This window comes from Bos javanicus, chromosome 26, assembly GCF_032452875.1.
Source record: "Bos javanicus breed banteng chromosome 26, ARS-OSU_banteng_1.0, whole genome shotgun sequence".
Classification (NCBI taxonomy): domain Eukaryota; kingdom Metazoa; phylum Chordata; class Mammalia; order Artiodactyla; family Bovidae; genus Bos; species Bos javanicus.
This window is the reverse complement of record NC_083893.1, coordinates 35,109,067-35,122,329: the sequence shown is the minus strand read 5'-3', so window position 1 is coordinate 35,122,329 and position 13,263 is coordinate 35,109,067. Positions and strand designations below refer to the sequence as shown.

Below are 13,263 nucleotides of genomic sequence, written 5' to 3'. Positions count from 1 at the left end.
GTTATTTAGGAGTCTGGAGGCTGAAAACATTCTGAGATAGCTTACTGAACTGAAATACCAATTATTACACTTTTCAACTCCCACTGCAAGGAAAAAAGCAAACATCCAGTACGTCTTTGGGGGTCTGAAGGCAGTATATTCTATTCCTGGGAATACTGTTCAAACCCATATACTACTGCTGCTGCTGCTAAGTTGCTTCAGTCGTGTCCAACTCTGTGCAACCCCACAGACAGCAGCCCACCAGGCTCCCCTGTCCCTGGGATTCTCAAGGCAAGAACACTGGAGTGGGTTGCCATTTCCTTCTCCAATGCATGAAAATGAAAAGTGAAAATGAAGTCGCTCAGTTGTGTCTGACTCCTAGCGACCCCATGCATTGTAGCCCACCAGGCTCCTCCATCCATGGGATTTTTCAGGCAAGAGTACTGGAGTGGGGTGCCATCGCCTTCTCCAAACCCATATACTGCAAAATATCAAAGGCTGCCAGCTCTTGAGTACACATCACAGCAGAAAACAGATCTGCTATAGATCCAGGATACAGTGCAAACAGTCCTGCAGCTAGGGCACCATGCCCCAGTAGATACGATGGCTATCGGTGGAGTCACTGTTGGAAAAAGTATCATGTGGAATTATCTGGAAAGCTTCTGTGAATGGCTCCCAGTGAAAACCCAACACTCAAGTCAAAGCCCCTGCCATCTGCAGTGGAAAATTTTACATCTCTAGTCCCACCACACTATTGAGCCCTGGCAGAGACGGAGAGCTTGACGTGGGTTATTAAGTGACCATGTTTTCAGAGTTTTCTGAGGTTGTCTCTGTCATCAGTAATCACAGGAACATAGGAGGGAAGCTGTACTCAAGATCAAGCAGGAACGAGAGTGCAGTGCACACGCAATCTGCATGAGCTGGGAGCTCAGCCCTCACGTCCTCTACCACCGCTGCCTCGGCACTCATCCTGCATCTGACAGCCATGGCCATTAAGGAATCCTGTATGCCCAGATAACAGAAAGAGAAAAAGGCAAACACGGACGCTTCGTGTGCAGGCACAATTCAAAAATGGTTATCACTACAAGACAGCTTCACCCAGGGGCGGCCTGGGAGAACAGAAGAAAAGGAAAAAGCTTCCCAGTTAGGGCAGGCCTTTGAGAAACATGCTCATGTACATTGTGTGGAAAGAGAAATGGCCCAAGAGCAGTAGTTAATGACCTACCAGGCTGGTCAAGAGACTAGAAGAAGAAACATTGGAGATCAGAGACAAGGAGGCTCTGGAGTAGACACATGTGGATGGATGTATCCGGATGAGCGTGAAATGTCGAATTCTTTGTGATGTAGGTAAAAGGCCATCAGAGGGCATGCAACATGGAAGAGACATTAAACAACTAATAAACAAACAACTGAGACAGCTAACACCAGTCAGTCTCTATCACAGAATGCCTCAGTGCCAACGAAATGCACGTGAACTAAGTAGCCACACAGCAGAGATAGAAGTCATCCAGGAATTCACTGATAGGGGCTCCTTCTGAGAAAAGTTGATGGAGCTACTCTTACCACTAAGTGTCCCGCCTCATAACGAGGTATCACTTCTGATCCCGTGATAAGGCCAATCCCCAAGAATACCAACTGGACACTTGGGGCAAGTTGACTACGCTGGGCCCCTTCCACTCTGGATGGGCTGATAATTCATTATGACAAGAACACATATTTTGATACATGTTTGCTTGTTCTGCCCATAGGGTCTTAACCAGCATGATCATCATAGAAATGAACCAGCGTCTAATCAATCAATCCCATGTATTAGGAGACAAACTTCACAGAAAAGAAGGTACAGAAATAGGCCCATTATCTTAAAACCCACTGGATCACAAACCACACAACTTGCTAGAGATTTCCATAGGCACAACTAAAGCACCAGGATGTCGCTGAAGTGAAAGTCGCTCAGTCACATTTGACTCTTTGCAACCCCATGGACTATACAGTCCATGGAATTCTCTAGGCCAGAATACTGGAGTGGGTAGCCTCTCCCTTCTCCAGGATATCTTCCCAACCCAGGGATCGAACCCAGGTCTCCCACATTGCAGGCGGATTCTTTACCAGCTGGGCCACAAGGAAAGCCCACCAGGATGTATGATATACCTCAACTTAAGACCTTTAAATGGTGCTACATAACCAACAGGAAGAACACACAGTAGGTCCAAAAATCCAGGAGTAAAAGCCACTTCTTGTGGCCTCATTTTGGACTTCAAGATTAGAGATACTGTTCTGCAAGGGGAAAAATATTCTGGCAGAAGTAGCAATGTCCCATTTAACTGTAAGCTATAATTGCCACTTGGGTACTTCAGGCTCCTTGTGTCAAGGGACCAGCAACCAGGCAAAAAAGGAGTTGACCATCAAAGGCAGGGACTGCTGTTACAAATGCGGGAAGGGGATACATCTGTTACACAGACGATACATTTAGGAGTCTCTTGGTGTCCCTTTGCCAAGTGTGATGAAAAATGGGCAGGTACAGTAACCCAGGCTAGAAGGTACATGGCGATCAGGAGATCACATACTTAAGGGCAAGGGGCTGGATTATGCTGCCAGTAAGACAACAGTGCCCAGAAGAGGTGCTAGCTGAGGGGAAGGGACATGAAAGAGTAATGGACAAGGGCCATAGATACAGCCCTGAGACCTTACATAAGCCAGTGCGATAATCTAGGCTCCCCCGACTGGAGCTGTTTAACAAACAGATTAGAAGAAGTGGGCTGAGTGGTCCAAAGAATCAATTGTGATGACCAAGGAAATGCACTGCCTGAATATGCCTTCAGGGAAGGACTTGTTACTGGTAGACATCATTCAGCTGCCAGCTCCTGCAGAGATGGCCTTAGCTATGGATAGCTTCTGTACCCAAGGTCCTACTTTCCTGGGAGCGACCCTCATACACTTCCCCATCCAGGTCCGTTTCACCCTAATGAGGAATGCCTCTGATGGGCTTTCAACCCGAGTTGCCCTGGGGTTGCCCATGGCTGTTAATTAAGTCTGCTTGACTTGTACTTTTAATTTCACGGCTGCAATCACCATCTGCAGTGATTTTGGAGCCCCAAAAATAAAGTCTGACACTGTTTCCACTGTTTCCCCACCTATTTCCCATGAAGTGATGGGACCAGATGCCATGATCTTCGTTTTCTGAATGTTGAGCTTTAAGCCAACTTTTTCACTCTCCTCTTTCACTTTCATCAAGAGGCTTTTTAGTTCCTCTTCACTTTCTGCCATAAGGGTGGTGTCATCTGCATATCTGAGGTTATTGCTATTTCTCCCGGCAATCTTGATTTCAGCTTGTGCTTCTTCCAGCCCAGCGTTTCTCATGATGTACTCTGCCTATAAGTTAAATAAGCAGGCTGACAATATTCAACCTTGACGTACTCCTTTTCCTATTTGGAACCAGTCTGGTGTTCCATGTCCAGTTCTAACTGTTGCTTCCTGACCTGCATATAGGTTTCTCAAGAGGCAGGTCAGGTGGCCTGGTATTCCCATCTCTTTCAGAATTTTCCACAGTTTATTGTGATCCACACAGTCAAAGGCTTTGGCATAGTCAATAAAGCAGAAATCTGGAACTCTCTTGCTTTTTCGATAATCCAGCTTACTCCTTGGAAGGAAAGTTATGACCAACCTAGAGAGCATATTCAAAAGCAGAGACATTACTTTGCCAACAAAGGTCTGTCTAGTCAAGGCTATGGTTTTTCCAGTGGTCATGTATGGATATGAGTTGGACTGTGAAGAAAGCTGAGCACCAAAGAATTGATGCTTTTGAACTGTATTGTTGGAGAAGACTCTTGAGAGTCCCTTGGCCTGCAAGGAGATCCAACCAGTCCATTTTAAAGGAGATCAGTCCCGGGTGTTCCTTGGAAGGAATGATGCTAAAGCTGAAACTCCAGTACTTTGGCCACCTCATGCGAAAAGTTGACTCATTGGAAAAGACCCTGATGCTGGGAGGGATTGGGGGCAGGAGGAGAAGGGGATGACAGAGGATGAGATGGCTGGATGGCATCACCGACTCAATGGATGTGAGTTTGAGTGAACTCCGGGAGTTGGTGATGGACAGGGAGGCCTGGCGTGCTGCATTCATGGGGTCGCAAAGAGTCAGACACGACTGAGCAACTGAACTGAACTGAACGGACTTGTACTTTCTGCCCAATCCTGCATCTTCCCCTTCTCTTTCACAGCTGCTCAATCCAAGAACCTAATTAGTATCCTGAACACTAAACTCTGTCTCAGAGTCTGTTTTTCAGAGGATCCAAACTGACAGGATTGTTTGTTACCTCAGTCTAACTTAACCTGTACTGATGGATACACTATAATAAGTGCAAATTTCCCTCTAGAATATCTTAAAATAGTTAATAAATTGTTTTCACTCCCAAAATTGTTTAGAAGAAAATTTAACTTGCAAGCTTATAAAAAGCTAGTTGAGGTAAGTAATCTTGCAGCTCTAGAGACGTTTCATGCTTGCTGGTTATCTGCACACCTGTCAGGATTTGTCAACAGAATGAGAAGAGAAAAACATAGGTACGGTTGCAGCAAATACACTTTCCACTTATCCCTTCCAACTTTTCAATAACAAATAAAGAGGATGTTGGGCTAGATAAATTTTGTTGCTAAGTTTTCACATTCTTGATCAGGATTCTCTGTAAAATCTAGAAATTTCAATTGCCTTAAAACTCAATATTAAATTAATATAACTTGTTTACAAATGTCTGACTGCAAGATCCATAATCATATTTTTTGCCAAGAATAAAATATATTTCCAGAGCACTCAGGTCATTATTGCTTCATAAACAGTTCAAGGATAGACAGACTAAAGCAAATTCCACACAGTTATTGACATCATGAAATCTGACAGAAATACCATCCCATACCAACAGAAAAGTCACACAGCAATAAAGACCAAAGTAAAATATACTCTCTGGAATACAGACTTTTTAAAAATCTATGCTACAAGGTACTAAATATTGATTTATAAACCATACTTTTAAAAAGCACGATCAAGAAATTAGAGTAACTATTCTCTCAAACACAAATCTCAGCAGTGAGAATACTGTGCTGCCAGGACTATTCACATATGAGGGACCATACAGTTATATTAAAACCAAAGGCTGAAATTTACAGACAGATTTATTTTACGACTTATGCATAAAACAGTACAGGTGAAAAAAAATGCACATTCATTGGCGAATTTTTCTACTCACATTCTTCCATGAAAATATGTATCTCTAATACTCTAAGGACACATTTTACAAATACTCCATCTCAAATGCCAGTTCATAATTCAGTCTTAATTGCACACTCAAAATACACTAACAAGAGCACATGTCACAGGCATAAGACTCAAAACTAAATGAATACAAAGAAAAACTTGTATTAGCCACTTCGATATTTACGTACCAAAAAACCACATTTCTGAATGTTGCCAAAAATCTTTTTCCCCCTAACTGTGACATGCTGAGGCTTCACTGGCCCTACTTCCCCAGGTAAAAATTTATCATAATATTTTAAAAGGTGCACACTTAATGTACCCACAGTTTCAACTCCACAGTTACTCTCAGGATTTTTATCCTCTGGCATTCATTCCACAAATATTTATTTAATTTCTCATCCTCTATCAGGCAAAGTGGACATCAATATTTGACATTTCAAACCGAAATGACTTTATCATGTCAGTGTGGTTTCCTGTTGGCTTCAGTAAATAGTCTTGAGGTAACAGATTATATTTACTGATTCCCTGATAATGAATCATACTTGAAATCCTAGAATAATTCCTATTGGGTAAAGTTCATTATAACTTTGAAACACTGCTGAATTCTATTTGCTAATATTTTACTCTACGTGTTTGATTTTCTGTTCATGGCTGTGTTCCTTGCCTTCCTCCACATTTAAATACTTTTCTTTCAGTGTACATTTCCTTATGAGAATCTTTATTCACCAAATTTTGCATTCGAGACAATGTCTCAAAATGCTTATAGATCTGTTAAGAAAGAGATATACTGCTCATTACTCTTTCCTTCTTGATTTTCTAACTTAAAGGTCACCGATTAAATGTATCAATAAAACTAATTTTCTTGAGTGTCACATCACATTAACAAATATTATATGCCTTTTCCCAAATTAAAGATCATTCAAACTTTTTCCTGTTACATCAAGAAAGTACCAATACATAGTACAGTGGTAGAATCAAAAGAACTTTGAACTTAGACCTAGGTTCAAATTCTGAATATACCATCCCACAACCTATGTGAATTTGGATTTAGTCAGGGTAAATCACAGTTTCTGCCTTTATAAATGAATGTAATAATACAGTTTACACAGGTGTTATGAGATGCCATGAGAATTACTTTATAAATGTATGCAAAGTACAAAACACTACAGGAAGCCTTCAGGGAATATTAGTTCTCCCTTTTCTCAAAGTGAAAGGTCACTTATTCCCTTACTTACTGGCCTCTTTTATAAAAAGAAGAAACTTATTTTTTCTATGCAACAGTTTATTATGGAAAGAAAAAGAGAACCTTGGACAAAGGATGTAGGAAAGCTTAAAGCAGTCAACAGTTGGTGACAATTTTTGAAAAAATTACATGACGGTTTTAAAATTTTTCTGACAAAGAAACAAACGGGGTCTTTCAGGACAAAGGGTTCACCTGGACAAGGGGTGCTGCTTTTGTCAAGGAAGAGCCCTAAGGATTTAACAAAGTGCATAGAGAAATTCTGATTAATAAAGAAAGAAACAAATAAAATAACCTCCAAAAAATAAAAATAATTAAAAACATGAAAAGTGAGCAAACTTGAATTTTTGTAGTTTTACTGGAAAGTTCCAAAAAGTTGAAAGGCACATGATTCCTTATATTGTATGTATATGTGTGTGTGTGTGTGTGTGTGTGTGTGTATCACTTTACAGGGCTGTACAAAAACATTTATGCTACGTTTCATAAACTAGTTAAGTGATTTTAAGGGTATACATAACTACAACTTCACTGTGTTTAGAATGATTTTTATATATTACCAATTAAAGTAAGATTACTTCTTCGAATATAGAATTAAGTATTTTGCAGGGTTTTTTAAACTATGTTTTTAAATTATTGTCTACCGATAAGTATGGGAAATTCTTAAAGAGATGGGAATACCAAACCACCTGACCTGCCTCTTAAGAAATTTCTAAGCAGGTCAAGAGGCAACAGTTAGAACTGGACATGGATCAACAAACTGGTTCCAAATCAGGAAAGGAGTACATCAAGGCTGTATATTGTCACCCTGCTTATTACTTATATGCAGAGTACATCATGAGAAATGCCAGGCTGGATAAAGCACAAGCTGGAATCAAGATTACCAGGAGAAATATCAATAACCTCAGATATGCAGATGACACCACCCTTATGGCAGAAAATGAAGAAGAACTAAAGAGCCTCTTGATGAAAATGAAGAGGAGAGTGAACAGGTTAGCTAAAAACTCAACATTCAGAAAACTAAGATCACAGCATTCAATCCCATCATTCCATGGCAAATAGATGGGGAAACAGTGGAAAGAGTGGCTTTATTTTTATTGGGCTCCAAAATTGCAGATAGTGATTGCAGCCATGAATTTAAAAGACGCTTACTCCTTGGAAGAAAAGCTATGACCAACCTAGACAGTATATTAAAAAGTAGAGACATTACTTTGCCAACAAAGGTCCGTCTAGTCAAAGCTATGGTTTTTACAGTAGTCATGCATGGACGTGAGAGTTGGACTATAAAGAAAGCTAAGCACCGAAGAATTGATGCTTTTGAACTGTGGTGTTGGAGAAGACTCTTGAGAGTCCCTTGGACTGCAAGGAGATCAAACCAGTCCATCTTAAAGGAGATCAGTCCTGAATATTCACTGGAAGGACTGATGCTGAAGCTGAAACCGCAATACTTTGGCCACCTGATGTGAAAAACTGACTCATTTGAAAAGACCCTGAAGCTGGGAAAGATTGAAGGTGAGATTGGGGATGACAGAGGATGAGATGGTTGGATGGCATCACCGACTCAATGAACATGAGTTTGAGTAAACTCCAGGAGTTGGTGATGGACAGGGAAGCCTGGCATGCTGCAGTCTGTGGAGGTGCAAAGAGTTGTACACAACTGAGCAACTGAACCAAACTGAACAGAATAAGTTAAATGTCATAAGTAAAACTGTACTATGCAGGAAATTTATTTTTTAAATTGTATTAATTGTATTATTGTTTTGGTTTGAAGTTTAGGTAATTCACTTTACACAATGTATTTCTGATGTAAATCTGACACCCTACTCTATTCTAAACTAACCTACTCAAAAAATTAATCAATGTATCTCTGAGCTATCTTTCATCTTGTTTCACAATTCTATGCAATCTACTAACTCTTAGATAAGTTTTCTTGAAAAATAATGATTGAAAAATATTAATAAATATTAAATAAAATAATAATTGAAAAATAATAACCACCATTTGTAATTAAAACCATCATAATTATGGTAATTAAATTATTATGTAATTAAAACCATCATAATTATAGGCCTACTGAAAATCCTATAATAGATTTTTTTAATAATTCTGAAATAATGTCCCAAGATTCAATTCAACTTTAAGGTATGTTTAAATTCAGGAAAATCTCTCATTTGCAAATGTTGAAATCTCCAGTCAAATCCCTCAAAAGATCGGTGGTTTACTAAAAAAGACGTGAAAAATTTACAAACTGCTTGATTCATTTTATCCCATGGACCCTACAAAACTAACTTTTATGACACTATTTACTTTCTACAGATGAACAGGTTAAAAGCATCAATGCTGCTGCTGCTGTAATCTGGCCTCTAAGTTGTGAGTGCCTCTTTGTGACACGGCGGACTGCATCCCACCAGGCTCCTCTGTCCATGGATTTCCCAGGCAAGAATACCGGAAAGGGCCGCCATTCCCTTCTCCTGGGGATCTTCCCAACTCAGGGATCAAACTCATGTCTCCTGCTTGAGAAGAAGATTCTCTATCACTGAGCCACCTGGGAAGCCCTGAAAAGTAAAACTATGTCTCGGTACTTCCCTGGTAGCCCCGTGGTTAGGACTCTGTGCTTCCACTGCAGCGGGCAGAGGTTTGCTCCCTGGTCTGGGAACTAAGATCCTGCAAGCCACACAGCACTGCCAAAAATACTTATTTTTTTAAAGTATAAATGTAACTAATAACCCGAGATCAGCTCAGTAAGACAAGTCCTTCCATTGCACCTTTAGCCTCAACAGTACTACAAGGCTGTATCTTTACTAGATACAGATTCATTTTAATCTTGAATCAGGTGCAATAAGGATACCACTAACAATGACAAAAGTATATTAATAAAGTTTTCACATTTAAAATGTGATCAAGCTAGATTTACAAGCTAGAAAATTTAGTAACATATCATTTTATGTTACAGTCCACTGAGTCTTGGTCACCAGGCTGGTTCTATGATCACTTGTGCCTGAGTCATTTTTTAAAAAAATATGAATACGCAGTGCCTAATCTAAGACAATCAGATTACTGAGGTCTGATTTTTCTCCCTTCAACCTTCAAAGGGAATGCCAAGGTAAGTCATGCTTGAAAATCACCATCATATGCCTTCTACATCCATCATGTATAGTATAATGAGAACTGGGAAGGCAAGGTTATGTCCTCAAAGATTAATGATACTGGCTATATAAAATTTACTATGGCAGTACGATTGAAATAGTACATTTTAGAGCAATGAAAAATTAGTATTACCATACATATTTTTATTGTCTAAACATCACAGAACACAAGGCAATCAACTAAATCTTAAGGTGCATTCCAATTAAATATGCCATAAACTCCGAGTGTACTGTACAAAAGAGAAAAACTAGCAACATGACTTTTTCCCCCAAAAGGATCTATTTCATAGTTGGTTCATTATGCAATGGTTGTATTTTATTTCCACAAAATTATACTTCAAAAGGAAATTATTTTGGAAGACATTTTCTGAAATGTGAAAAGCACTTTTCCCAAGAAAATATTTCAATATTTGATGATACAAACCCAGGAGAATAAATACAGATTGGGCAGGGAAGGAAGACTTTATTGGGAACTGCAGAGAAATAATCCAATAAGGTAAAACAAAATGCTTTTATCCTGTATTGATTGTAAGGCTGTTTTTGTTTTTATTGTTACTTATTAGCACAGGACAAACAAAAACCTATGTTAAAAAACAATACTGTTAAAACATGCTATTCTTCCTCCAATTTTAACAATTTGCTTGAAAAATGAAACTAATTATTTGCTTCTATCTTTCCATAGCATTGGGCTTCCCTGATAGCTCAGTTGGTAAAGAATCTGTCTGCAATACAGGAGACCCCAGTTCTATTCCTGGGTCAGGAAGATCCCCTGGAGAAGGAAAAGGCTACCCACTCCAGTAATCTTGGACTTCCCTTGTGGCTCAGCTGGTAAAGAATCTGCCCGCAGTGCAGGAGACCTGGGTTTGATCCTTGTGTTGGGAAGATCCCCTGAAGAAGGGAAAGACTACCCACTCCAGTATTCTGCCCTGGAGAACTCCATGGACTTCATAGTCCATAGGGTTGCAAAGAGTTGGACATGACTGAGCAACTTTTACTTTTTCCATAGCATTAAGAAACATTACTAAAAATTACTAAACATTACTAAAACTTAAGTGTCTTGTACTTTATTGACAAAATTAAGAACATACAATGGAGTCAACTAAACACCACAGTGTAGTCAAGTGGAAAGACTATCAATTTAGGAGTTTTTAACAAAACTGGATTTACTACCAGCAGGGCTTTGGACTAATTCCTTTTAGTCTTGTGCTTAATAATCTAAAATTGAGTTTACTAACATCTTATTTACAAGGTTATTAGAGAGGTTACAGACACTGTAAATAAAGCTCTTATTATAGGGCTTCCCTGGTGGCTCAGCAGTAAAGAATCCTCCTGCAATACAAGAGACATAGGTTCAATCCCTGGGTCAGGAAGATCCCCTGGAGGAAGAAATAGCAACCCACTCCAGTATTCTTTTGCCTGGGAAATCCCATGAACAGAGGAGCCTGGAAGGGGTCACAAAAGAGTCAGACATGACTTAGCAACTAAACAGCAACAATAGTACCTAGCTCTTGGAACTGACTTAATAAAGAGTAGCTATTAGAATAATAATAATCTGAGCCCTTTCTTTCTCTGAAAAACTTATATTTCTAATGTTTTTCACTTTGGTATATTTTAAATGTATAAAACCTAAAATCTGGTCATCTTGAACAATATGGAAGAAATAAAAATAAATTCCCAATATGTCAGCTACAAAATAGCTCAACATTAATTTGCTCACTGAAATATAGAAATTGAGTAGAAGCTGCTTGAAGAATCTTTTCAAAAGTTCAACATCTCACTTCATGGATTTTTAACAATAACAACAAAATTCTACACTTTTCCTAGGATTTTAATTCCTAGAAGAAAAACACATAAAATGTTCATCCACCTCCTGAGAAATAAGCTTACTGTCTCATCATAATAAACCAGCCTAGATTCTGTATTTCATTTAACTGATTTTCTGGATCTGGGGCACTGATTTTTAAGCCTTATAAAAGCCATTACAATCCCATTTCATCATGAATCATGACTTCAAATTATTATTTCAAAAAGGCAAATATTTAACTATTTAGGCTTTAAAAGACAGTGAATTCTTTTCAATGATGACTCACATGCAAATACTCATAGAGTTTTAAAACTATGCCTAACTTTATTACTAGGAATTTCTTTCCAAACATGCTTACAATAGTTTAGAAGTCAAAGTGCTTATTAATAGTTCATAATTGTCTTTATATGCTGACACTTGAAATAATTTTCTAAAGTAGATTATGTACCATTATGATGTTTAAGAGCGGAAGTATACTTCTTATATCCATTAAATGTGTTATTCTTTGGTCTCTTTTATTTTTATTTATCAAAGTGTTCCTTAATAGCTTAAAATTGGTATATTACCTCACACAATCAATAAAAAGTGCTCTTAAGTGCTGCTAAAGATTTAAATCAGCTAGGTTTTATCTATAACATACAGAGAGAAGAAATTCCTTCATTACAGTGGTCTAATAGGTAGCTAAATTTAGTATTTCAATAAATACATTGTTTAACATTCAGAAATTGATAGGACTATAGATAAGATAATTAAAATCATAGACGTATTATATTTCTAGATTCCCTGGTAAAAACTTATTTAGTTACTTCCATGCTTAGATATGTTCTGGGTTTCCATTTTGTCCCAAAATATTATTTCATTAGCTTTTCTATCTTTGTATTTCTTTCTCTAATTCTATCAGCTTTCTATACCATGAAAGTATATCTTGTGAGTTTAATTTAAATTTTTCTGTGCTCATCCCCACTAAATCTAAAATGCTTGTATTCCTACTCTCTGCAATGTAAATTTGATAGTGCTTCGTACCTATCCATTATCAAAACTAACACAGTAATAGTCAAACAAAGCAGACTAACAAAGTGCTCATGTAGGAACACAAAACACAAAAGCCTTCGAATAGGACATTCAAACCCAGATTCCTCAATCCCCTGCCTTCACCACTCATTCACCTCAGTTCATTTGCTCCCTTTGCCTATACTACTGTTTATGCTGAAATTGGAGAGAATTCCTTTCAAAATCTGTCGCTGAATCTCTCTCTCTAAAATCACATATACACATGCTGTCTAGTAATGTATTTGAGAATCTCTACATGAAAAACTTCTGGTATTTCCTACTTTGTACAGTCCTAACAGATACATACCTATGTCATATGCCAGGAAATCGGCAGAAAAACATTTTGCACCGTTACTCAAGGAAGTGTCATTATGGGTATTTCCTCCAAAAATAAGCATAGCTCCATTGATAAGAACAGCTGAATGAAGGTATCTGGCAAACCCACTTTCTTTCAAAATAGTCCTACAGGATAAAATTTAAAAATGTATTACAAAAGATAAAAAGACCTCCCTGATCTTATATCAAGTACAGAAAGGATCTAGTTTGAATACAGAATTTTCCCTGGAATTGTAAAAGTAACACGCTTTATTATTTTTAACAAATGGCCTCTAAACTTCAATGTTTTTAAAAATACTTTGAGATTCAGAGTACCTTAAAATGCTTTGAGGAAACACAATATTAAACATAATCATTAATGATTTCATAATAATTTATATCTTGCATTTTGTTTTTATTTATAAAAGTAGGAAACAAATTTTCTTTAAACTAGAGGACTGACTTATCATCAGTTTTAAATACCAAAGTA

General features: G+C 38.1%; 1 protein-coding gene across 7 annotated transcripts in view; it reads right to left on the bottom strand.

The window, feature by feature from the left end:
- ATRNL1 (attractin like 1) overlaps window positions 1-13,263 on the bottom strand; it is an 802,849-nt gene that overhangs the window by 655,489 nt on the left and 134,097 nt on the right. For 6 of the 7 annotated variants that reach the window (XM_061403577.1, XM_061403579.1, XM_061403580.1 and 3 more), the window contains exon 10: window positions 12,766-12,920. The exons of the other annotated variant lie outside the window; for it this stretch is intronic. In XM_061403577.1, coding sequence (XP_061259561.1) covers window positions 12,766-12,920 — 155 coding nt within the window. The remainder of the gene's footprint in view (window positions 1-12,765; window positions 12,921-13,263) is intronic. 7 annotated transcript variants of the gene reach the window in all.